Source organism: Nomia melanderi, chromosome 5 (genome assembly GCF_051020985.1).
Source record: "Nomia melanderi isolate GNS246 chromosome 5, iyNomMela1, whole genome shotgun sequence".
Lineage (NCBI taxonomy): Eukaryota > Metazoa > Arthropoda > Insecta > Hymenoptera > Halictidae > Nomia > Nomia melanderi.
The window spans coordinates 13,330,464-13,356,264 of NC_135003.1; the positions used below are offsets into that span (position 1 = coordinate 13,330,464).

The 25,801-nt window shown below is 36.7% G+C and overlaps 3 protein-coding genes and 1 long non-coding RNA gene across 12 annotated transcripts in view; 1 reads left to right on the plus strand and 3 right to left on the minus strand.

Annotated features, from left to right (window-relative positions):
• Positions 1-25,801, plus strand: part of LOC143174562 (uncharacterized) — a 103,024-nt gene that overhangs the window by 64,285 nt on the left and 12,938 nt on the right. The window contains exon 2 of the long non-coding RNA XR_012998709.1: positions 7,874-7,974. This is a non-coding gene — a long non-coding RNA (uncharacterized LOC143174562). The remainder of the gene's footprint in view (positions 1-7,873; positions 7,975-25,801) is intronic.
• Positions 2,114-6,769, minus strand: LOC116425199 (uncharacterized). Of its 2 annotated transcripts, XR_012998708.1 has the most exons (4): positions 5,690-6,769; positions 4,553-4,757; positions 3,801-4,150; positions 3,574-3,595 (listed from the first exon to the last, which is right to left on the minus strand). XR_012998708.1 is itself a non-coding variant. In XM_031972607.2 (3 exons), exons 1-3 carry the CDS (start codon positions 5,980-5,982, stop codon positions 3,872-3,874), a joined length of 777 nt encoding a protein of 258 aa, XP_031828467.1. In that variant the 5' UTR covers positions 5,983-6,769; the 3' UTR covers positions 2,114-3,871. The 2 variants fall into 2 exon arrangements, 1 of the variants encoding a protein (XP_031828467.1); XM_031972607.2 differs by having other exon boundaries at positions 2,114-4,150.
• LOC116425105 (odorant receptor 13a) lies at positions 11,183-15,976 on the minus strand. The gene is made up of 9 exons (XM_031972329.2): positions 15,783-15,976; positions 13,827-13,949; positions 13,632-13,752; positions 13,241-13,502; positions 12,949-13,071; positions 12,724-12,814; positions 12,507-12,643; positions 11,676-11,808; positions 11,183-11,392 (listed from the first exon to the last, which is right to left on the minus strand). Exons 1-9 carry the CDS (start codon positions 15,924-15,926, stop codon positions 11,342-11,344), a joined length of 1,185 nt encoding a protein of 394 aa, XP_031828189.2. The 5' UTR covers positions 15,927-15,976; the 3' UTR covers positions 11,183-11,341.
• Positions 17,036-25,801, minus strand: part of Gyc88E (Guanylyl cyclase at 88E) — a 33,418-nt gene continuing 24,652 nt past the window's right edge. For 7 of the 8 annotated variants that reach the window (XM_076368075.1, XM_076368074.1, XM_031972563.2 and 4 more), the window contains 5 exons: positions 25,285-25,437; positions 24,503-24,635; positions 23,673-23,900; positions 22,800-23,129; positions 17,036-21,933 (listed from right to left, as the gene is read on the minus strand). In XM_076368075.1, the coding sequence (XP_076224190.1) occupies positions 21,536-21,933; positions 22,800-23,129; positions 23,673-23,900; positions 24,503-24,635; positions 25,285-25,437 (1,242 nt within the window). In that variant the 3' untranslated portion in view covers positions 17,036-21,535. The remainder of the gene's footprint in view (positions 21,934-22,799; positions 23,130-23,672; positions 23,901-24,502; positions 24,636-25,284; positions 25,438-25,801) is intronic. The other variant, XM_031972582.2, reaches the window with a different exon arrangement.

Here is a 25,801-nt window from a genome sequence, read left to right on the forward strand (position 1 = left end):
GTAGGATTAGCAATTAAACGATAGACTAAAAAAAGCTCATAATTATGTTTCATTTGATTAATGCTTCGTAACACCGGAAATACCGGATGGGTCAAATCCACTGACTTTGGAATGTTTATTTTGCAAGTATTTCAATTACGAAGGCGATTCTCCGAAAGATTTTTAAGTAAATTTGTGTTTGTACTGATGGAAAATTGAGAGACTCATTGATTCTAACGAAACATTGTTTTAATTTGTGCAAAAGAAATTGGAGATAAGTCACTCTGATTGATGGTGGATAATACAAAATTAGGAGATTCGTCGAATCTTAAGAAACATTGTTTTAATTTGTGCAAAAGAAATTGGAGATAAGGTAGTTTTAATGTTATATGTTTAATGTAAAAAACACTTTGGTTAAGTCGATTTCTTGATATTTTCTGATGTTTGTAAACTTCAATGGGACAAACAATATTCATTCTATTTAAAGTTTCTTATACAATAGGTTACAATTATATAAGAACCGTTTCTCTATTTTAAGAAGGAAAAAATAAAAAGGTTCGTCGAATTCCTAGGATGGTTTGGACTGATCGTGAGCTACACGCTCCATCATTGGGCGTGACCAGAAATGGTCAAGTTTTCGGAATCGTATCCGATATCCATTACCGGTCAAATTCGCGCCGCTTGTGATCTTTCACGGCCGATTCGGTGGACGGTTAGAAACAGTGATCTTCACGGACACACTTATTTCTCGGTGCGTTTCCCAGTTTTCGTTTTCCAGGTAATCGGTTGCAACAGTTCATTGTTTTCATATTTAGTTATTTAACACTAGATCTACCGAGCATTTAATACAAGCAAACAACTATTCTGCTGTTACCAATGTATTATCTTCAAATGAAATTTCCACCTGAAGTAGAATAGAAAATTTTGTTGTATTTCTTACAAATTGTCGATAGTAAAATATTACACGAGCTCAGTAACAAAAGTAAATAGTACGCCAAGGGGTTGAAATATCTAATCTTATTCCTGGTGTAATATTGGAGCCTACAGAGTTCAAAGGGTTAAAAGAAAACCGCGTTTCTAGGGATGATTTTGAAACTAAAAGTGTGTGGCAAGGGGTTAATACTGTCATTTCACGTGAAAGCTGGCTTTTAGTTAGAAAATGGAAGACACGAGCATCACGTGGAACGGTTAACGAGGTCTATTGTTAGGCGCGTGCCGCTGTCCGCCCAGATATCTCGAAACAAACATTTTCCCTGTGACCTTGCCAATTTGACGCGTGGAAAAGGGTTACCGATCGCTGTCACCCCTTTCTTTCGTTCGGTCATCACTCAACGCGCGCTTTCGGACTGAAATATTTGAAGTTTCGATACCATCAGGAACACCCATCCGAATAATGAGATTTTTAACTATTTTCGGAAATAGTCAACGCCCCTTTTGGAAAGATGAAAAGGGATTACAATAATTGCTAGCAAATTGTCTATTTACCTAATACATCTATTAAAAGAGCGATTCTAGTATTAACCCCTTGCCCTATGATTTCTTAACACTTCTGAAATTTTAACTTATAATTTTCCAAGGTTAGTTTTGTATTCCGAATTGACTTCTCGACTTTTTCAATAATGATTATATAATTAACTATAGAAAACGTCCCAGATTCCATTGAGGAAAAGTAGACTGAGAAAGTAATTTGCACTCGAAAGGTGACTCTCAGTCACCACTTGATTTGATACAGAAAAACTATGAAGTTGAATATTTAGTATTTTAAATTAAATTTTGTATTGCAATATGAAATATTTAAATAAAATAGCTTTGTTGCTTAATTTATCTGTGAAAGATTGTTAAATTAGTTTCAAACAATATCGTATTTAAGAGTAGTAACGCTAAATAGTTAATAATTCCTTATTTTCTTCGCTACAAAGGAATGACTACGAAAAAACGGTCAAGATTTTCATGTTTAACGTGTTAACTATGACAAACAATTATTTTCTCGTTAATAATTTATTAGAAAAAAAGTGTAAGTTAACAGTGAGTGAATTTCATAGTTACAGGGTATAGAAGATACTGCTTTCGTTATTGTAGTCAGTGGACAATGCTTTATTTACAATACTTTACAAAGTTACATTAGCATCAACGTTTCAGGATGTCACAATCGAATGAATTGCAAGTAAATACAGTATCCCGTAAATTCTTCTTTGGCCTCGTGTCTTACTGTATTAATGGACGGAATAAATTAACTACGTGTCAGCTTCGTGGCTTAATTCAAAGAAAATCCTGACTAGTTACACCTCCTTACATAGTAAGCATGAATTACAGTTAAGTACGACGTGTTATTTAAACATTTACAATAGTCTCGTGAAATACAGCGTTCCAGGTAAAAGAAAGCTTCGCTTGTTTTAAATGTTAATAATCGTTATAATAATAATGGCACTAAACTCTTTACATCGTCGCTACGTGGTTAGTTATTCTAAAAGAAATATCTAAACACGCTTTAAATATATCTTTGTAAACGGTATACATGTGTATGTATAGTAAATGAAAAATACTAAATTATTTAAAAATGGTTCTATTTACTCTAATTAAATCTAAAGTCCTCATTACCGAGCGTTCCGTTAATCTTTGGATCGTAAATCATTTTCGGTTGTTCCATTATGTACAGTTTACAGTTTTAAGTAACAACGACTACAAATTTACACGTAATTCTATGTTCATTTTAATTCACGCACACAGACACACAGACACGATACAAACATGCAGAAAATAAATAGAAAACAAGGTTTTTGCAGAATAAAGATAATAAGATCGTTTACAGTGCAGTATTGTGATTTGAATTTTTGAATTCGTTGCTTCGTCGCCTTTGTGATGTTTTACTATAAACATTGCTCTATTATCCTATTTTAAATAATACTACAACAAATTAGACTTCGTCGACTGTAAGTTACATTTATCGTTTTTGTAAATCTGGATATTTACTTGTCGCAGTATCCAAACATTTTAATAGCATTCGTTTCCAAACAATCGACTTTAAACAATATATTGCGCAAATAAATAATTATTACTAAACTGAGAATGATCATGTTAATTCATATTTTTATAATAGTAGGTATTCACTAACTTACAAAGCGAAATACAAAATTAATTCAGTACAAATTCGATTGCTTTTTAAACAGTCTTATCGCTACAGATATACTCGTACGCTTAATTCGCTAATTAACGCGGTTCACAGTTGGCGTAATGGTAATTAATAAATAAAGAAACTACTGTGCTAAGAAGTATCATCTGAGAATATTAATAACTACGTTCACTGCACTGTTTCGGCTTGTCTTGGACCGTAGAAATCTTTCGTACCATAAATTCAATACAGTATCCATAGAATTCTTCAATCAGCCCTAATTACATCGTTTCTTTTACACGTTATCGCTATTTAAACTACCTCTTACTTCTTAAAACTGCAACAATGGCATTAACATCGATCTATTAAGAGGTTAACATTCTTAAATCTATATCCTCTTCCTGTTTCCACTTCATTTAAAACAAAGAATCGAATTCTAGCTAATTCCTCCTCATATAATACACAATTTATAATCGAACTTCTCTGTTTTACAATTATTTCCTTAAACTGATAAAAATAATCATTAAATACTTCAGTCGTTTATATGATGCTACTGTATCAAGATGTTACGATAAATCCATTTATTTTTTTCTGATAAATTTCATTTCTATTCGATTTTACATTCAGAAGTGTTCCATTCAAAACGAAAAACGTATGATAAACAGTATATATCCACTATAAAAATACTATACCGACTAAATATCGATTTTACCTGTAAAATCTGACGGTTGAATTAATAAGAATCCCATCGACGTGTTTCGCTCCTACTTTCTCTCGTCGCCGTTATTGCCATTTTCCGTCGTGCCGCTGAAGGAGATCGCACAACGCTGCGATGTAAGTCTGCGCCATTTGCAACGTCTCGAATTTGCTCAGTTTGTGATCAGCCCCCAGACTGGGGACCACTTCTCTCAGTTTGTCGAAGGCGTCGTTCAACCCGTTCATGCGGCGTCTCTCCCGCGCGTTCGCCGCGAGACGTCGACGCTTCAACACGCTCGGCGACGGCGGTATGTCCCTTGATCGTCTCCTTCCGCGTCGCGGGCTATTGACTGGCGATAACTGTTTCTACGAGTAATTAGGAATCCGGTTTTATGTGACGTATCGGTACAATGATGGACAAGTTAGCTCGTTGCCCTTTGATTCCTTCTTAACACGTCGAATGCCGCACGATTTCACGTAGCGAAATGCACGGAATGAGAACAATGCGATGTCAAATTATCTCGTTGAATCGTTTCATTGTTATCGCGCGTTTTATCTTGTCGAATGTCATTAGATAGCATTTGTAATATATAAATATTTGCAAATAGTGATCGTTTCATTGACTGAATTATAATAATTCGATTATAATAATTTAATACCGCATTCAACGTGTTAAATATGATCGATCCAATAAAAATATTAAAAGAACTAAACATTCTTATAAATTCAATTCTTTGTTGAAAGACAATTTAATTTGTTCTAACTAACCTGAGCGGATGTAACGGGTTCCCAGCAGTTCCTCAGTGGCTCGGCGATCATTTGCATCGGCTCATTCTTCTCGAGCATCTGAAATTTTTGCTCCTGCGGTGGCGTTTCGTAGCAATAAGCCGCCGGAATGTATTCAACGGAGTTCTCTTCGTGTAGCATCGATCTCGGTGAAACCGTGTGACTTATCGCGTGCTGTGGTTCATACCTGTTGAAATTCAATGGGACCACATCAGCCTCCCCTTTCCCGAATTTCTATTTAATGTTCGAAATTACGAACGATTTTTCTGTGTCCTTTTGTATTATCATAAATCCGTAACACTCACGGTTACAATTATGGCCACGAATCGTATGAAACGCGAGAAAATATGTAGACACATTAACCCTTTGCACTCGATGATACTTTTTAATTATAAACATTCATTATTTTCTCATGAAATGTTGATAACATTGTTTGCTACTGACAGAGTTATGTTAGTTAGTGGTAACTATTTTATTTCTAATCATACCTAAATGTAAGTATGTTATTTCTAAACATAACTAAACATAACTATTCTATTTCTAAATATAACTAAGCATAACTATTTTATTACTAATCATAACTAAATGTATGTTATTTCTAAACATAACTGTTCTATTTTCAAATATAACTAAGCATAACCATTTTATTACTAATCATAACTAAATGTGAGTATGTTATTTCTAAACATAACTATTCTATTTCTAAATATATCTAAGCATAACTATTTTATTACTAAACATACCTAAATGTAAGTATGTTATTCCTAAACATAACTATTTTATTATTAATCATAACCAAATCTGAGTATTTTATTCCTAAACATAACTATTCTCATTCCAAATATAACTAAGCATAACTATTTTATTACCAAACATACCTAAACGTAACTATATTATACCCAAATATACCTATTCTCTTTCTAAATACAATTAACTACAACTATTCTATTCCCACGTTTCACATACCGATACCTCCTACTCCAATATTGAATTTCAAAGTCTATAATTTCCCGCGTCAAATCAAACACCGACTAACTGTCGCCTCCCGGGTGCAAAGGGTTAAACGTCAAACGAAGCGTGCAACGGAGAACCAGTTGGTTCGCCAAAATCCAGTCTTACCTTTGAGGGGTCATAGGCGTCAACATACCGAAGGAACTTCTGTCATACGAGTCCGGAGTTCTCGAGTACTTCGTGATTACTTCACTCGCGTAATTAACCGGCCCCGACTCTTTCCGCGGCGTGTGCTCACCTTTGTGCCCGTAATTCTCCCCGCAAGGGACTTTCACGGAATCATAACTCGGCGAGTTGTACGGCGAAGGATACAAAGATTCGTACGTTCTACTGCTCGAATAATTGGTCGTTATCACTGCGGTGGTCACCGGATAATCGTGCTGATTACCAATCAAAGCCATTATTCGTTCACTTCGTTCCTCTCCAAAGTTTATAATCACCTAAGATTATACTCCATCAAGCGAATTACATCCCCCGATCAACACCATCCCTCGAACAATTTCCACTCTCCCAATTTCACAGTATCTTATCAATCCACGATAACTCTATGAACTCTACTCCAAACCCCCAAACTTCTCGAAACAACACTTCTATCTACCAGTGACATCAACGCAAAGCTACAACCATCAGGAGCACATACAAAAATTCATATTCAACCTCGAAATCTCGGACTCCCGATTATCCGAATGAAATCAAACTTCCGAATTACCTTCGAGATTGCTCGCGACACTATCGATCATATCGAACAAGCACAATCGTCGAACTCCGGCGTCACATGTCTTAGTGTCTTAAGTCTGCGTTAGCTTAGCTACCGCGGATCGGCTACCCATGCAATTGCCTACCAAGGATCGGCGACATTTAAACGGAACGTGTCGCCGGCGAATAAACACGTCGGTCCCTGATAAAGCGTCTGTCCTCGTCCAACGGTCCCGTTCGGCTCTAGCAGAATCATCGGGAGATTATGTTAGCGACGCACCGGACACCAGGATCATGCGATCAGTTCGCGGCGACAACAGCGAGGAGCAACAAGTCACCGATCTTCGCGGTCTAAAGGCTGGAGTTTGAGTGTGGCGCGTGCCGTACGTCCTTCAGCACATCAACATATGGTTCCCACTTCGTTTTACGTCCATTCTATGGGTGCACCTGGTGGCCAGTGCTCCTTCTGTAGCTACCCTCTCCTCTTCTTCGGCCGATACCATTCTACCCTGACAGAAGCGTGCCGCCGCCGCCGCCGCCACCACCACTTCCACCAGCGCCGCGCTCGCCGTTTCCTTCTCTTTCCCGTCCGGCCTTACCCATCGCGTACACAGAAGCTGGACACTTCCTGAAGGGAAGGTGTACCTGTTGATTTAGATAACGGAGCCCGGGGAAGGAGTAGGGCCTGCCTACCTGTTGATTTAACCCTTTTAGTGCCGAAACGGGTGCCTACGCGAAGATAACGCTGCGGAACAAATTTTAACCTATTTTGTTTTTTATGGTAAACACTGGGATCACCTATAGGGATCATCTTATAGAGTTCCTTACCCTGAATACGAATCCAAAAGCCAAATTGCTGGGTCAGTTTTCGAGAAAACTGGGTTTCCGTAAAGTCGAATTTTTCGAACAATCAAGTGTTACGTGAAAACAAAGAACGATAGGCGGTTGAAATTTGTCGTAGAAAATAAAGGAGACTTGCTCGAACATGTAGCTGTACAAATTTTGAATTTTGCGTATCATTAAATGATTGTAAACGATGATCAAAGGTTAAAGAAGGTAGATGCGCGTACTTTGTATGCACTTCTGTTACATTTCTACGAAGAGTGGGTTGGCCAGCGCGAATTTGCTATGCGCCATTGGATTCTGTAGACATTCAACACGCAGAATTCGAAATTAAACCCAAAACAATTTTTTATATTCTTTTGCAATGAAATTAGATCATTTATAACGTTTCGTAAATTTATTTTGAGATAAAGCTTTCTCGCAGTGCGAAGAACAAGGCGCCATCGCACGATACATCGTCGTCTGGCACTAAAAGGGTTAAATTCCACCCAGAGAAGAAGTTCAGTGGGAGTTAGTTGATGTGAACTCGAATGATAAGGGCCGACGTAGATCTGCTTTTCAATGGAACTCTCATCATTTCTTTAGCCTTTTTATTCGACAGATGTTTGTGCTCTTTCATGATACGTTTTACTAAGTTAGTATTAATTAATATTAATGAATCTGTTTGAGCATACATTCATTTTAACAAGCATAGCTTAAGCATGTAACTGTATAAACACTCTTTTTAACAAGGAACAACCTGTATACTTCCAGATACAATGGACGTGCATCATACGCATGCGAGACTTCTCGTGTGGTGACTTCAATGACTGGTCAAGACACTCCTTGCATATACGCGGTATCCAATCCCTAACGTAAGTTTTCATTCTCGTTTCAATTGTTTTCTTAGCTTAGTCTATCTCATGAACATTCACTTTCCAGTCGAATATAACTTTACAATTGCAGAAAATTGTAGTCCAACTGTTATATTTCAATATATTACTGCAGTACGTTCGATAAACGTCTTTTTATGCATACATAAGTTCATTCTTGATTCACTTAACTCTTTGCATTCGAGAGGTGACTCTCACTTGATTTGATATTCTAAATGAAACTTCGTATTGCTGTGTGAAACATTCAAATAAAATAGCTTCGTTGCGTAATTTATCTGTGGATTATCTTAAATTAGTTTCGAACAATGTCGTCTATCTCGTCGGAAAATGCTGAATATTTCCAGTGAAAAACTTTCGAGTGCAAAGAGTTAAAAAGTAGACCTTAGATTTACCGTTGCGTTCAATCTGATTAATTTAACACTAGAACTACCGAGCATTTAATACGATTAATATGCAATTCCTATAAAAATAGTAACAATAGATTATTTTCAGTTTCTTTAGACATCCATAGTACTCTAGTGAAACTATTTATTTTCAAAATCATTTCGAATATTCAATGCTTCGGAGATATCAATAATTGCTAAACAAAAAAATCGAAACCAGCCATTTTGATTGGTACTTAGTTCTAGTGTTAATGTTTCGGCTTCGTTTCGCTTCGAAAACTGGATAATAGACGCGTATCTCGCACAGTCCTTCGCCATGCGAGAGCATCAGAATTTCCAAAGGATGTCCGAGCGCTGTCGAAATTTCCACGTCACGCTAAAAATTGAATTCCAATTACCAATTTTCCAGTCTTTGTCTCGTTTCGGCGGAACACGTCGGCTGACTTTCTATGTTTCGCCGGTTCGCGTCGGTGAAACGACAGATGCTATTATAATGGAAGCTACGGAATATAATAACTGTGTAATGCGTGTGTCTTATTTGACGGATAAAAGAACGGTAACGGAGGAAGTGGAAATAAAGAGGAAACAGTTTACTTGGACACGTGCATCTACGTCTCTAAATATATGTTTGTATTTGGGCATATTGTATCTTGAACGCTACGGAAACAATGCTCGTAAAGTGAATTATTATTAAATTGAATCAGTTAACGAGTAACATGTGCCTTTGCGAAGGCGTGTACAAGACTTTCCACTAATCCCGATTACTTCTCACAATTAACTGCTAAATAGCATTTCCAAAATTGAAAACTATCGAAGGAAACAGCACATTCAGCATGTATACACATGAATCTATAAAGAACTGTTTATTTACACCTATTACAACAAAGCGTGTGTTGTATAGTGTTATCAGAATTCCTATAAAAATTGTTGTTTCTGCAATCAATGAACCTGAATCAACTATTTGAACGAACGCCAACGCGAAGCGTGCAAAAGTATCGGGCGGAGGAAGGAGGAATTGACAGGACACAACGGTCATAGCTCGGAATGAATCGCCTTAAGACAATTAGAGATAGCCATCTTGCAGCGGGATCTAGGTCTGTTAAGAAGGGGCCTTCGGGCCGGCGCGTGCCCTGTGCCAACGAGCAACTGGGGCGCACGATGAAAGGAACTGCAAGGTGTTACCCCGCCGAATGCAGGAGATTGCAGGATAAAGAGTGCCGACCAAGGGGGAAAAAAACTGTCTCGGGAGCACTCAGACGTGAAGACACCGTCCCTCCGAGGATCAAAGTCCGTTACCCCAAAGAAGATAGTGAGTAATAAACTTACTAATCGACGACAGGAAGTGTCTGCATTAAATCAATTGATAAATTGCTTCGAGTAGTCGGGAAAGGGATGCATCCAGAATACACGTCATTTTGTAAGATTTCAGTAACAAAAGAAGTTCTCGACTCTGGAAATTTAGGAACTTGTAAAACTTTGTGTAAGTCCGTTGTCTTAGTGAAGGTAGCGAGTGATAAAGTTACTAATCGACAGGAAGTGTCTGCATTAAATCGGTTGATAATTGCTTCGAGTAGTCGGGAAATAGCAAAAGGGATGCACGTAATTTTGTTCTGAAGAGATATTGTTCGTTGTACTCAATTAGGGTAAGATTTCAGTAACAAAAGAAGTTATCGACTCCGGAAATCTAGAATCTTATGAAACTTCGTGTGAGTAGAGTAAGTTAATACATTGCAATTTTTGTTTCATACCGAATTTCACTTTGGGGTAAACCACCCTTGAAACAAATGCAATTTTTCTTTCCAGGAGAAAAAGGAGAAAAGGAGTTTAAACAAAATAAATTGTTCCTTCGCGTCTATAGAATTTTATCTTGCAGTCATTCTTACTTATGAAAATTCATAACAAAATGATATGCAGAATAAGAATCTAGTACGAATAAAGTTACTGTCTTTGTTCTTACAGTAGAGATAATAGCCGATTTTCTTCTATCATGTCCAATTGCAAATCTGATTGCAAATATTCCTGATTTTTGTTTCCGAGCAGTCTCGATGTTGAAAAATTTCCTTCGAAATCTAACATCGTACGAACAGAAGACAGAAAATTCGATGTTCCACGGTTTCCGAATCGCATCATACGCCTGTCGCACCATATGGTTCTTAGGGATCGATTCTTTTCCGGGAGAAATGGTAGGTACGTCGACGCAGAAAACAGCAATACCGATCTATCACACTCGGCACGTGTCTCACCCTCCGCACGAGCTTAATTGATTTCTGTTCGCATGCCCATTGAAGAAGTCATTCGAAAGTTGATAAAAACTTGTTAACGCTCGTCACAGTGGAGGATGTTACTCGTCGGGAACCAATTTCAATCGTCGAGGGGAGAAATGAATTTCAACGTCGTGTTCGCAGGATACGAAATATACTACCTGATGAATGGCTTTTGTCTCAATTTATACCCATCAAATTTATTTGTCAATTTCTGGTAGGATTCATTGGGTTACTTAGTAGAAATTAATTAGTCGATCAAGTAGGTGTGGTTTCCTATCCTTATTAGTAATGTCTGATCGAGGTTCATCGAAATTATATATTTCATATGGATGTCTTTAAGTGAATAATTTACTTTTTAGACAAGTTTCTTGTTTTAGGTGAAAATGAATTTTAATAGAATTCTGAGTTATTCGATGGAAAGAATTATTTGTAAGAAATATTGAAGGATTACTTTCATTTAAGATAATAAATTTAGTACTTTATTCTTTTTTAAATTTATTCTTTATTGAAAGAAAAAATTGTTAAGAGTGTAATTGTTGATAAATAAAAATACTAAAGTGTATTGGTAATTGCTTTGTTTTATTGTAAGTACATTACTGTTCATTTGGCATTAACTTCAATCCATGCACATTAATTCAGTCGCTCTTTTCGTACATGTTCCTTGGCATTAACGAGCATCCATGATCACTTTTTAATTAATAATTATTTAAAAGAGCATAGTACCATACAGTAGGAAAACGACGCCTTTAGAACCTTGAAAACGAGAGCATCCTGCATTTACTATTTCACTGTATAATTATTCATTCATTGTATAGTAGGTTCTATAAAATTGTAGATGTTTATACAAAAATTTAACTTTACGAATGATTTCACAAACTTAAGAATCAAAGGTATATTTTTTCAACAATTTGTTATCTCGTGCATGTATCAAACACACTTTCATATGTCACGAATATTCAAATTGCGCTGTTTAATTGGTACACTATTGTAATAATGATTATTATTACAATCTAATACTACAACAAACATATCTTACCGCAGTGAAGTTTTGTAAATCTAAGATGTAGAGTTTACCAGCTGTTAATCTCATTGGCTGCATGCTTTTTAGCAATATAATATGCAAAATTTTTCTGGCCTGAATAGACGATTGATACCATTTGTTCTCGAGTCTGGAAACATGTATATTTTAATTTTGATTCTAATTTAACTTAGATTAAATGTGTTTGTTCGTAGCGTCAAGTTGAAAACCCGAGAATGTACGGTTCGATAATTTAAATAATGAGACACCAACGTTCGGTTGACTCTCGAATAATCCACCGTTCAACGGTAGAATTATAATTAATGTCATAATTGAAATATGATAAATATGAGAATATGAAAATACGAAATACGATAGTTTATAATTTAAATTATAATTGAAATATGATAAACACGAAAAATATGCAACATAGGAATTTATAATTAAAATATGACGAACACGAAAAATATGTGACATAGGAATTTATAACTAAAAAAATATGACAAACACAAAAAATATGTGACATAAGAATTTATAATTATAATATGCTAAACAGGAAAAATATGCAACATAGGAATTTATAATTAAAATATGATAAACAGGAAAAATATGCAGTATAAGAATTTTTTAACTAAAATACGATAAACAGGAAAAATATGCAACATAGGAATTTATAAGTATAATATGACAAACACGAAGAATATGTGACATAAGAATTTATAACTATAATATGACAAGCACGAGAAATATGCGACATAAGAATTTATAACTAAAATTATAAATTGTCAAGAATACGAAGATAGAATCGAATGATATTCTTCCTTACTACACTTCTCAAGGAATTCTTACGTATTCACAAAGATGCTTCCAGTGCAGTCCGACAGCTGTTGTCCTGGCAGGCTGGATAGCAATAAGATACAGTACAAGCACATTGAAAACGGAATGAATCTTACAGCCATATTCGGATCGTCTAAATTCGCAATTGCCTAATTACCAAAGAAACAACAGAACACTGCGTTATCGTTGAAACAATAAACTCATTCAATCCTCTTAAAACCAGACCGACCTGAAACTGAGTGAAGCTCATTCCGATCATGTTGAATCCTATTTGAAGGAAAGAAGACATCGTATTCATTTCCTCGATCGTATTACCAAAGCTTCAATATTTCAATTTCGATTAGAACAATTCCCAAATGCAGTGGTACACATTTTAATTAAAATTATACATATAATCTCAATTCATTTTAATCGAATTTAAATTAAAATTCAACCGAAAGGAATTAATACTGACTGAAGTATATGTTTGTGCAATATTGCACAGCTCTTCACAGTTTGATAAGCTTTATCGTCGTGTTTGTCAGGATTCAACTCAATATCCATATTATCGCTTTCCACAATGTTTCTTAGTCGAGATCTGAAGAGTGTTAAAAACATTTGTCTAACTGCGGCTCTTGTCGGGATGAAGTCTGGCCAAGTGTGTTACAGGACATATAGTTTCCCGTGAATTGTGATATCGTTCGGAAAATTCATCTCTGAACAATCGAATGTTTACGTACAAGACATACCCCGAATAATACCATTACCCCAGAATTTCGCAAAGTCCGCACTCGTGACGAATGAAAAGCACTATCATCGAGTCGCAGGCGACAACCATTAAGATGAACGTTACGGTTCCGGTCATGGTGTGCAGTAGAAGAGGATAGTAATACTTCTCCACGTTCATGAAATAATCGTAGCGAAACATTAGCTCGCGTACGATGGTTCCATTGACGAGGCCGAATTTCTTAAATACGTTCACTATCGGTTGCACGAACATGTAGGGTCCCATTGTCCCAAATATGGACACTGTCGTCAACATATCAGAAAGTTAAGCGATAATTCTCATCGATTTTATTCGTGGACTTCTCTGCGCTAGTAATCAATCGTAAGTGTGTTCACGAATATCTACGTACCGTGAATACGAAGCAACTTTACCTGTGTACAGAAATGTAACCCTTTTACCGAGTGCGTAATGTTTACACATAATGTCATACTCTTCTTTCGACTTTGTATATAACTTCCAGTCCTCTTGCATCGTGTCTAAAAGTGTCTTTATCTGCGCTTACGATTCAAATGAATTTTCGCGTGATCTGTTGTTACCATTCACATCGAGAATAAAGGTGAACGTACCGACTGACGATTGAAAAAATTGAAATATTTCATAAAACACATATAGCTAATGAGGCCAGGAGAAAAATCTTCCACGAACGCGTTAAAGTCGTCGAAGATTAAAGATGCTATCATTCCCCAAGTCTAGAAAGTGTTCAATTCTATAAACAATCAGCCATTGTAACGCTATAAAAACAAACGATGAAGCCTTTAATGTCGCTTTGTTATTAATCATTACGTGCCGGGTGTCACATTTCGAAATAGTCTGGAATATCTAACGCGATAAGACTGTCGATGTGTGTTTTGCTTACAATACGGATCCAATCGTATTATAGGATTATAGAATTATTTATAGGATCTAATTAAAAAGACACGGGAGTGTGTGAACTATCATTTGTTTGGGAGTGAAAGAACTTTGAATGATGAGACCAAGTTTAACCCTTTCTAAGAGGGTTAGAAAACTAAGTCGCGAACGAATAATTTAATTAGCCAAACAGCAAGAGATCAGTAGCTTCCTTTCTTTCTATTAATTAAGCAGTTGTTATATAATTCAGCTTGATCCACTGAAGGTTTTGTATATCTCAAAGGGTTAATGTATTCAGCTCAGATGGATACCATTGTTTCAACGAAACCAATCACCGAAATATTCAAAATTTGCATAGGAACTCCAGTTTTTGTAAACGGCGATTGATGCAAATATAAATATCTAAAGATTTGAAAAATCAATATGAAAGAAAATGCAGAAAAATTAGAGTTACTGGGAAGTTTTCACTTCCAACGAGATAATCGCCCCATTCGTACAACCAAAATTTCATGTGATGGCTACTATACAACACACCAGATGTTTCACAGACACCACGACAAAGTCCGGACATTAACCCCATTGAACCCTTGTGAGCAGAAGTCGAAAGAAAATTGAAGAAACGTAAAATAACTCGGACACAAGCGTTAACGCTGGAACTACTGCGCCCGACAAAATGGCCGGTCTCAGTTTCCTTACTTCGCAATTATCGACGTCTTACAGATGTTACATATCCGAAATGACTTTGAAAATAAATAGTTTCATAAGAATACTATAATGAACGTATGAAAACCGAGAAATATCTATTATTACCATTTTTTTAAGGATTATGTATTAATTAAATTAAACGCTCGATAAACGTAGTGTTGAACAAAAGGATCGATTTTACGATTGAAAGATATAATTAGAGCCAAAGAATGTCAAACTTCTTCCTCGATTCATCCTCTTTAGTTTTAGTTATTCTTAAAATTAAGCATATATCTTTCGCAATTATTTTTGTTCGCCAGTCAATCAGTAATAGTCTAGAATCAATCTCATTTTCATACGTTCTAGCTTTGAAACGTAACAAATGAAAATGGTAGTGTTCCATTTGAATGGCACAGGACTGCATAGAAATAACATTTACAAGAAGAATTCTTCACAATTCGTAAAAAATCTACAATTTCCCAAGAAAGTGTTTCACCATTTTCCTGCTTACTGTTCTGACATACCGACACTGTAAAAAATGTCCTAGCATACTAGTGGACTCTACCTAAATCGAACGGTCAGCTACTGAACTATATAAGACGGCAACGTGGAAAGTGTATCGAGGGTGGTTAATTTCTTACCAGGGGCGCAAGTTGAAAAACACGTTGTCACATGTAAAGAGTGAGATATCTATGAAGATGTTCAAAGCCAGTAAAAAATTTGAACATTGTTTGACTCATTAAAGAAATAGAAGAACGAAGTACCATTAGGATGCGAATACAATTTTTCGAAAACGTAAACAATTATAGGCAAAGAATACCGTATTGAATAATAGGTTTATGTATGCATAAAAATACGTACGATCGTTATCCCTAAAATTGAGTTTTCATAGTTCTGTCACAAACATAGCTATAATTTCTTTGCAATCGTTTCGCGATTAAATCATTCATGGCGTTCAACGAGTCCACTGTTTCATAAAATCGCAGTACCTGAAACATCACTTGGAACCCAGCGATTGGTAAAAATACAGATCCAACTAAAATCTTCTCCAACGGTGTCTGGTACGGCCATTGTCCCACACAACACAACAAATATTTATTAAGTTTCAGATAGTAATATTGGGAACTTTCCATTTTCCCCGTTTGAACTTCTTCCCTCGTTCCTTCGCGTTTGAACACTGATCCCGGCGCTCCTCGCGCGAAATGTCTGCATCGATTACGTCCGACGTGATCGGGCATTCCGTTTGAGAGAGCTAATTGCATCACATTGATTTCAATTATTCGTACGGGATATTAGAAGGGACGGACGAAGTTCCGTCGAGCACGTAATTTCATTTCGAACATTGAATAATTATCAGTTTCTTACGAAATCCGATATCATAGGGTTCTCTATCAGTGATTACAGTTCTTCGTACATCTGCTGGTTATGCATATGAAATCAAAAGTGACGAACTCCAAATCAAAAGCTGGAGGTTTCTCGGATTCGTAAAAATTCTATAATGTCTGTGACAGTGAAATGAACGCTTACCTTTATTACCTTCTTTACCCTTTTTTAATAAACTGTCGTACAGTGGATGTGATTGCAGAATACCCGAGTATTACCTCTATCAATGTCAGCAGTCTTCGTTGATATCTGTGTCATATTCTTGAACTCTGCACTCGAAGCTGTTTCTCACTGACATTACCAGCAACTCGAAGCGATTTCAATGGAAAAAGCATATTAACGTATAAATAAAATCATAGATGTATCTTACTGTTTTCTATCGGTTGTAGATATAAATGTCATAATATATTTAATGACAAAATTTTAAATGGGCAAAGGGTTAATAAATCACTGTTTCGATCATTAAAGTACAGTTCAACTTTTGTTCCCTTCGCTGAAGTATTGAAACGTGGATGGGAAATTAACGCGTTAAGCGCCATTAAAATCTTGACCATTTTTCTGTTCATCCATTTTAGCAAAGAAAAGTAGCAAAATGTTACAATCTTTGCATTACACTATTGTCAACTTAGTTACTAAACATTTTGATTCGACATCGATTATCCTACATTATTGTTTTCAAGTAACTCAGAAGCGTCAGTCATCGATGATTAATATGGCATTTAACGTGTTAATTAGAGGAGAGGCTACCAATGTGGGATACTCATTTTATTTTTTAGCATAGGCAGTTTCAAAGAAACGTAATTACTCTAATCATTGTTAATTACTGCCTCGCTGCGTTGAATGGTCAGTTACAGAAGAATGAAATCGCGACTCGTTTAATTCGACTGCTCGGATCGGTTACAAATGAACGCGAGTGCGGTGAATTACACGAACTGTATACGTTCTTCATTGAAAATGTGTAACGTGTTTATTATCCATATATTCTGATAACATTTTGTTCGTTAAAACTAGTACACAGTATAACATGTTTATAATTCGCGAGTATAGCGGAAATGAGGGGCAAAGAATAATTTCTCATCGACAGACAATTCTGACGACGTTTGATCAAATGAAATACTAGGCTCGTTGAACGCTGCGCTCGACAGGTTTCTTATTTTACAATGGTCACGTTTAAATGAACAGTTAGGCAGTATCAGATAGAATAATGATAATTACAGTAGATGAAAGCAATAGCGACAATTAGAGTAAGTGCGGCCACGAGGTGTACGATCGATTGTATAAATAATAATGCGCAAAGTATTTATACAAGTGAAACAGAATAAAACTGTTCTTCGAAAGTCAATTACACTCGACTCCTGAAGGTATAGTATTTAACACGATTACTCTGCACGATAATTTATCTTATTTTATATACATGTTATATTTAAGACACTTTAGGATGCAACTTCGCAATTGCAGACCACCTTCGATTAATGGTACGCGTTTCGTTACTGGTTTCGTTCGGAAGCCTTAAATACGGAAACAACGAAATACAGTCGGAGAAGGCGCATTTCGTCGCTCGAGGATACTTGTTCTAATTAGAACTTGAATTTCATTTGCATTCGATAAAACCCTTGTGACATGAATATTCTATTTATGAATATTCTGCTCTAATTATAATATTCTACTCCAATAATCGTTTGTATTACAGTTATTTGTGTAACGTAAATTATTCGATAAATTTATATTATAAGAATTATATAAATATTCCTTCAAATGAAGTATTATATTTGTTGAAAATATCATCAATTATATTTTATACTTGTCGATATCATTTAGTAGGTCAGTGCAACTGAAATGCTAAGTTAATGAGACTTGATACTCTATTGAACATTATCCGCATTCTTCAAAATAACATCTCTGCAAATGTTAACGAAGACCTGAATTTTTCAGAATTTTAGAAAATTTGCCTCTTTATAAACGAGTTCCCTGTTAAACAATAATTTCCCTATTTCTCTAGATTCTCTGCCAAATTGTTAACACGTTAACTGCCACGAGAATTTCGAACGTTTTGTGTAACAATACATATCCTTTCATAACAGAGGCAAATGATATTAGAAATAATTATTAATGACTTGGTATCACAGTACACGTGTTACACTATCATCTACCTGTTTGTATTACTAAGTAGTTTTAATCGATATTACTTTTCTTATTGTAATTGTATTTAAGCAATTTTGTCAGTCAGTCAACGTGTTAAGTTAGCTTGAGTTTTATTTCAATTCAATGTATAGAACAGTTTATTACAAACAACCTTCCATAAAAACTGATCTATCACAGGAAGTGCATTTTCTTTTCTTCAAAATTACCCTATCATTTCAACGTTCAAAGATCTATAATAACTTCCCATATAAAACTTCGTTTCGCAGGTACATATAATTTTTATTTTTAGCCAAAAGTTGCCAGACATTCGGTTTACATGGTCGTCTCTGCGATGCAAAAAGATATACACAGAATGCTAAGAAAATAGCTCCAGCCGAGCAGAACTCGATTTCGCAATCTGAAGATTCGTCGACTGGCCTGTTGTGTTTTAAACAAATTTAAATTCCTCGAGCACTGCGACATTTGTATGTTTCGTAGTCTCCTCACGCTCGTTAACGGTCTGGTAGCTCCTAATCCCGCGCATATCAATCAGTAAAACCCACATTTCATATGCATTGACCTAATAATCATCATCTATGTACAGACATATCGGTGTTCATTAACAACAGCAGAAACGATCATTCTCGGGGCAACTGGCAGATGTATCTGTTCGTTCATTAGCTCCATCGTTGCGACCTTGAACGACTAAATCACTCTACTCCGACTTCGCACGTTTGTTTCTTGTTCCCTTTTCGTGTGTCTACTGATATCATCCCAATATTCAGGGTCTAATGAAATTAATGCATGAAGTTGAGTTCGGTCATCGTCGGTCAACCTAACCGATTTCTAGCTGCGATGAAATTGTTATCAAAATATTTTCCAAGCAGTTTTTTACGTGGTGACATTTGCACTGATAGTAGTGCGAGAATCTTTTCGATAAATGTTGGATCTAGTAAATAGATCCGGTACGTTGCGTGAGTACTTCCAAGAATAAAATCAGTACTTGTAAGTGTAATTAAATTCTAACGAGATATGTTCGAATCTTAAGTACTTCAGAAAACAATAGAAGTTCTCGTGTGTAAACTACAGATGTTTGTATTGGGTGCAGTTATCGATGAGCTTAGCTTCGATTTCGATGATTCTCAAATATATTATTAGAGATATGATTTTTAACTTTTTCTTTTGTATGTTGTCAACGGAAGGCTTTAGTTTCCCAGATAATCGCGATAAACTTTCTACTGCTACACTGAATATATGTAAATTATATATAATATAATTAGAATATTTATGTAGAATTAACTATTCGCCTATGGTAGTACGTCGGCTAAAACTTATAAATGCACTGAGGCAAGGGAAGACGCCCCTCGGCTAGGCCCCGCCTCTTTCCAGCTTAGTCCCGCCTCCTCTCAGCCCAGCATCGGCCTCGCCAGATCGACCACGCCCCTCAACGTTTAGCACCGCCTCTTTCCAGTTTAGCTCCACCTCCTCCCAGCCCAGCATCAGTCCTATCGAATTGGTCGCGACCTTCTCTCATGTAGCTCCGCCCCTCTCACAGTTAGCTCCGCCCACGTTTGTCCTGGTCCGCCCTCTCTCGGTTAACACCACTCGCCCAGCTAGGAGCCGTTCCCTCCCACCGTTAGGCTCCGCCTCCCCTCGGCTGGGCGCGGCTCTCTCACCCTCCCTCTTCTTTGTCACGAACTTTCATCGAAGTTTGAGGGCTGATGGATGCAAGCCAGTTAAATGCGGTTGTACTTGTTTCTCTCTCACCGGCGCGCACACGAATACAGAATTCAGTGTAGTAGTAGCAAAGTTTTTCGCAATTATCTTCGAAACTAAAGCATTCCGTTGACAACATGCAAGGGACAAAGTTGTTCAACATCGTGTCCCCAACAATACATATGAAAATCATCGCAGCTAAACATATCGACAACTCGACCTTTTATTGTAGTACGGATTTCTTGTGTATCAGTAAGCAGAATTTATTATTAACCTACTTATCATAACCTATTAATATTAACCTACTTCGAAGTAGGTACTTACACAATTACATTTAAGATACAATTCAAGTAGATTATCCAATTTCGTGTTTCACTGTTCTCAGTTCTATTGCGTAAAATCTGTAGTTCAATTGTGAGAATGTTCGGAACCTAACGCATCGTGTTTAAACATTTCCTAAGTACTCGATTCCTTTTCTTCCTCGACTATTCCCTCGCCCGTACGAAAGAGCCGGTGAAAGTCTGTAAGTTACATTATACGTGCAAGCGAAATCTCGACGAGATCGAAATTTTCTGATAAAAGTTGTGTGAATATTGTTGTCCACTTAAGATACTACGATATTATGCATTTTTATTCGAATTGTTCAGTACATTACAGAGTATAAACGGCAATTATTTACATTAGCGATTCTTCGCCGATTTGAATCACCTTGAAATGTGTCCTCCGGGATTCGATCCTGAGCAACCTTCGTATATCCGCGTTGCGACCTTTCAACTTTAGTTTCCAAATTATTCGCAAAGAAGTTCCGCCTCCTCGTTGACGTAAACGATCTTGAAATATATTTCCAAGTACGTCACTCTTCTCAAGGACGAAGACCAACGTCAAGGACAAATCCTAAAGAGACGCGGAAGATCGAACACCCGAAAGTCGTTCAGAACGACGATCTCGACGACGCATTCCAAGGTCATCGTAATCGGTGAAAAGCGACCAACACATATAATAACCAGCATGAGTATTACAATATACAAATATTCATTAAATAAAATTATTCCGTCGTGGACTACAACATTTCTTGAATTTTTCTCGCTGCACGAATACTTCTACCCGCAACTGCACGTGTTCGTTACGAATTTCAAGAGGCGCCGACCCGTCCAAGCTACCCGACAAGTCGACAGAAACGATTAATTCAACCATCAAGTTTAAACAATCGATTTTCGCAAGTGGAATTCAACCTAGCCAAAGCGATTGTTCATTTACATGAGTGCTAATCGAGTCTAATGAAACGAATATTGATGTAATGTATTCAGTTAATTGATATTCATCGGTGCCCGCGTGCGGAACGTGTTTCATCGATAATTTCGGCGGCGGTTAGAGACAACCGGCCGCGTTCAATCGATCAATTGGAAAGAGGGTATCCCATTTTGCAAAGAGGACACGAGTTCGACTAAATTCGACAGAAGCTTCGTCAATGAATCGGACTCGTCGAGACGGCAGAATCGTGCGGTGAACTTCGAGTTGCCTATTAGACGACGATGCAGCCGTTGTTTTGATGACGCGTCTTGCCGCTCTTCGACATGCTGAAGCCGGGGCAACATTGGTCCTGCTGCGTTAGCGACTGCGAATTGTTCACGTTGCCGTGGAACTTCGAATAATTCTCTTTGCTCTTCTTGCAGGACGCGTTCTTCTCTCGCTTCGACACGTCCGCCTGAACCCTCTCCTCGCGGAATTCCTCCGAGGATGAACTCGAGCTCGCGTTCACGTTCACTTCCGTCTTCGTGTGCACCAGGACCGACTGGTTCTCGACTCGAGGCGACAGGCTGTCTCTGTGTTGTCTGAAATGCTCCTCCGTATCGTTCAAAAGAGAGTTCAGCATGTCCATGTTCCTGGTGATCACGGCACCCATGGAATTTGACCTGCAATCTGCGAACGTAATAATTATTCTAATTAGTGTATACGTAGACTTTGTGGTAACCAAAGTTTTACTTGTGTATAAGTGCTTTCACTCTGGGAAAGAGAAAGTCTGTTTTAGTATGAAGCACGTATGAGAAACTTAATTAACGATAGGACTAGCATTTAATACGATTTATGAGAACCCTATAAAAATTGTGACGATAGATTATTTTCAGTTTCTTCGAATACTCATTTTATTCAAGTGAAAATGTTTATTTTCGAAATCAATGTTTTTAAGGTGTCAATAATTGCGAAACAAGGAAACCGAAACCAGTCATTTTGACTGGCACGGTAGTTCTAGTGTTAATTAACGCTAGAACTACCAAATAATTAAACTGACTTCCAAGTTTCTTTGTAAAACTTGTAACTGTGTATTTATTAAGGTTTCAATTGGTTTATATTTCAGTGTAGGTATTAGTAAATTAGCTTCTTTAACGATTTCTCAGAGAAACATCTGTACCTTCTCATTAATAAAAAGGAATCAGAAATGTGTTATTCTCACAATTCTAGTATTAAAAATGTGTCATTCAAGTTTACCGAATGTTAGAGGCTCGACAAGAGTTCGTCCTGTAAATCCGAAATTCAGATTTCAATATTCCGAAAGACTGATATCATTTGTAAATTAATATGAAACTGATAATGCAAGTGAAGAGCAGAATGTGAATTTTAGAAATGTTAGAAAATAAAGGAATTATAACATCAGATTTGATTTCTCAGTAAACTTGTTGTAACAATTGTAATTGTAATTATGTCAACTGTTTGCGCAAGATAATTCAACTGGCCATCATTTCTACAGTAATTGTCATCGTTCCACGACTGATAAGCAATTTCGTTACCTTTCGTATCAGCGTTCTTCGTCGGCGAATTAGCAACCGATCTCCGAGCGACATCTTGAAATGTGATCGGCGAATAGATTCTCCTTTCTTCGGGAAGGAACGACGAGTCCGCAAGTATCGGCGAAGCTATCTTAGAACCTCTTCTAGACGCAGTTTCTAAACAGTTTTGAGTATCGAACATAGTAGTGGCCGTGAATCCAGCGGATGTTCCCGCGGAGAGTCTCTTCTCAATGGTTCGCGTGTGCCATTGCGGTGGTTCTTGAATTGTGATGCCCTTCGTCGTCGACGACCTGTGCTCTCTCTTTTCAAGCCAATAGGTTTTCATTGTACCTACAACATATTAATGGTTTTGTGAAAATTTAGCTGCCGAATTTTTCTAAATATTCGGAACCATGATTACGAAAGTGGTAGTAGCGGTGGTAACTCCTTGTAAATGATAAAGATTTGTCAAAGTATTCGAAACCATTGAACCATAAAACTACTAATAAGGGATAAAGATTTGTCAAAGTATTTGAAACCACTAAACCATAAAACTATTAATAAGCGATAAAGATTTGTCAAAGTATTCGAAGCCATTGAACTGCGAAACTACTAGTAAAGGATAAAGATTTGTCACAGTATTCGCAACCATGAATCCACAAAACTGCCAATAAAAAATGAAGATTTTCCAAAGCATTTTCTCTCTGTCAGCAGAGGTAGCTAACTTCCACAACTAAGCACCTATCTACCTATCAATCTTTATTCTAAGTTACAATTCAGTTTCTAAGTCAATTAAAATTCAATAGCAATCCAGCCTCGGCGGTTCAAAATAGTTACTTAAACGCAACTAACACGGAAATCCAGCAAAGAAAAAAGTATTATCATCTCTTATACCTTTCCCCTTCACTTCTATCTCCCCTCGTTCCTTAACTTTGTACGATGGCGACAGTAGTTCTCGCGTAGACTGCGATATATGAATTTGCATCGCTTGACTCGTCGCCTCCATGCGCGATGCTGTATTCACTGAATCCCCGAACAGGCAGTATCGAGGCATTTTCAAGCCGACAATTCCGGCCACAACGGCGCCACTATGAATTCCAACCCTTATTTGAAGATGAAGACCTGAGGAAAACATTAATAGACAATATAAAATATAAAGCAGACATCAATGCAAGCTTCAGTGTACCATTAACACGTTAAGCGCCATGTCTGTCACCGATGACTGACGCTTCTGAGTTGCTGAGTTAAAATCAACTGAGTTAAAATGTTTAATGAGTAACTAAATTGATAATAGTGTAATGGAAAGATCGCAACGCCAAATAATTAATAATTGCAAACATCAGTGCAAGATCCAGTGTACCATTAACACGTTAATCGCTATGTCTATCACCGATGACTGACGCTTCTGAGTTACTGAGTTAAAATCAACTGAGTTAAAATGTTTATTGAGTAACTAAGTTGATAATAGTGTAATGGAAAGATCGCAACGCCAAATAATTCATAATTATCTTTTCTTTGCTACAAAAGAATAATTCTAGAAAAAGGGCCAAGATTCTCGTTGTGCTTAACGTGTTAAAAACAATTGAAAATATAGATATTTGACAATATAAACGAGATCCAGCCATCTCACTCCGAATTATCCTAACAACACTAGTCAGTAGCAAAGGGTTAACGTCGTATTATTAAATAGATAAGTTACAAACAATATTTTGTTACAGACCTACCTGTAGAACGATCTTTTAAGTCCGTTATCGCTTCGACCATGTCCAATGCCATGTCGCAAACGCGATGTGCATGGTCGTTTTCCTTCACAGGCGCACCGGACACTACCATATACGCATCGCCGATTGTTTCAACCTGGAGGAAAAGACTTTCAAATTCACACTAAACAGAAGTATCAGATATTTAAGAGTTCGTATTTAAAAAACAATCGAGATATATTCCAAATCATTGACGATACATTAGCGCCGAAATATATTTCACACTGAACGTACCGTGCTCGGTTAAATGTTCGGTTTTCAAATTCTACATTTTTTTCTTTGTGTTCGTTTGCAACTTTCGTAATTAGTTATTTGACTTATTACGGTGAAAATATGTATTTGTATATAATTCTCGGTACATTCAGTGTGAATCATTTATAGTACTCGCAATTTAAAGAGGAAAATAGAATAAAAGTTATTATCAGTCATTTACTAATTTTAATTAATTGTAAATCAATGTCGAGCTGTGCGCTATGATTCAAGAATTATAAATTAAATTCGAAGTAAGTGAACATTCGGCTGAGATATTCTAATAAATAAGATTCGTTCAAATACTTGGTTCGATCATAAAAAATTCCATGAACCCCAAGCTATTCTTCTCGATAAATCGCGAGCGATACAAATGATTCGTAATTTCTAAACGATAATGCAATTACGAAAGAAAAGATAAAGTAAAACGCTACGTTATGGAATAGAAAGCAAGTTTATGGTATGAGGACAAATAAATGCTAACTCTTACTACCTACGAATACCTTATACACCCGGTTCCTTTCTGTTAACGTGTCAAACAGAGAGTACATTGCGTTTAGCATAGACACGACTTCCATCGGTGTGATTCTGCTGCAGATTTCGGTAAAGGTAACGACGTCGGAAAACAAAATCGAGACGCTGTCGAACATCTGAAACAATCGTGAATGAACACCTTCTTTACTTGATTATTAGAACCTTTTCATTCTTCTCAAACGACCATTTTTCTTCAACACTTTCCCTATCACTTTCCCTATCAAACGATTCGACAGTGACAAAGGACTTTAGGTCTAAGTGACGTTAATTCAGCTTAAATAATACATAAATAATCCTTTTGAACTGTAATATCAGAAACACCGTGAAAAATCTATATATACGGAATTATTTAATTTAATAAACATTCAAGCAAAACTACACATTACAAGTTCACTCTCATTACGTACAATTAGTTCACAATGTTATCATAGTTTAATATTCCCTGGTTTACATTATTATATAGATTATTCCCTCATCTAT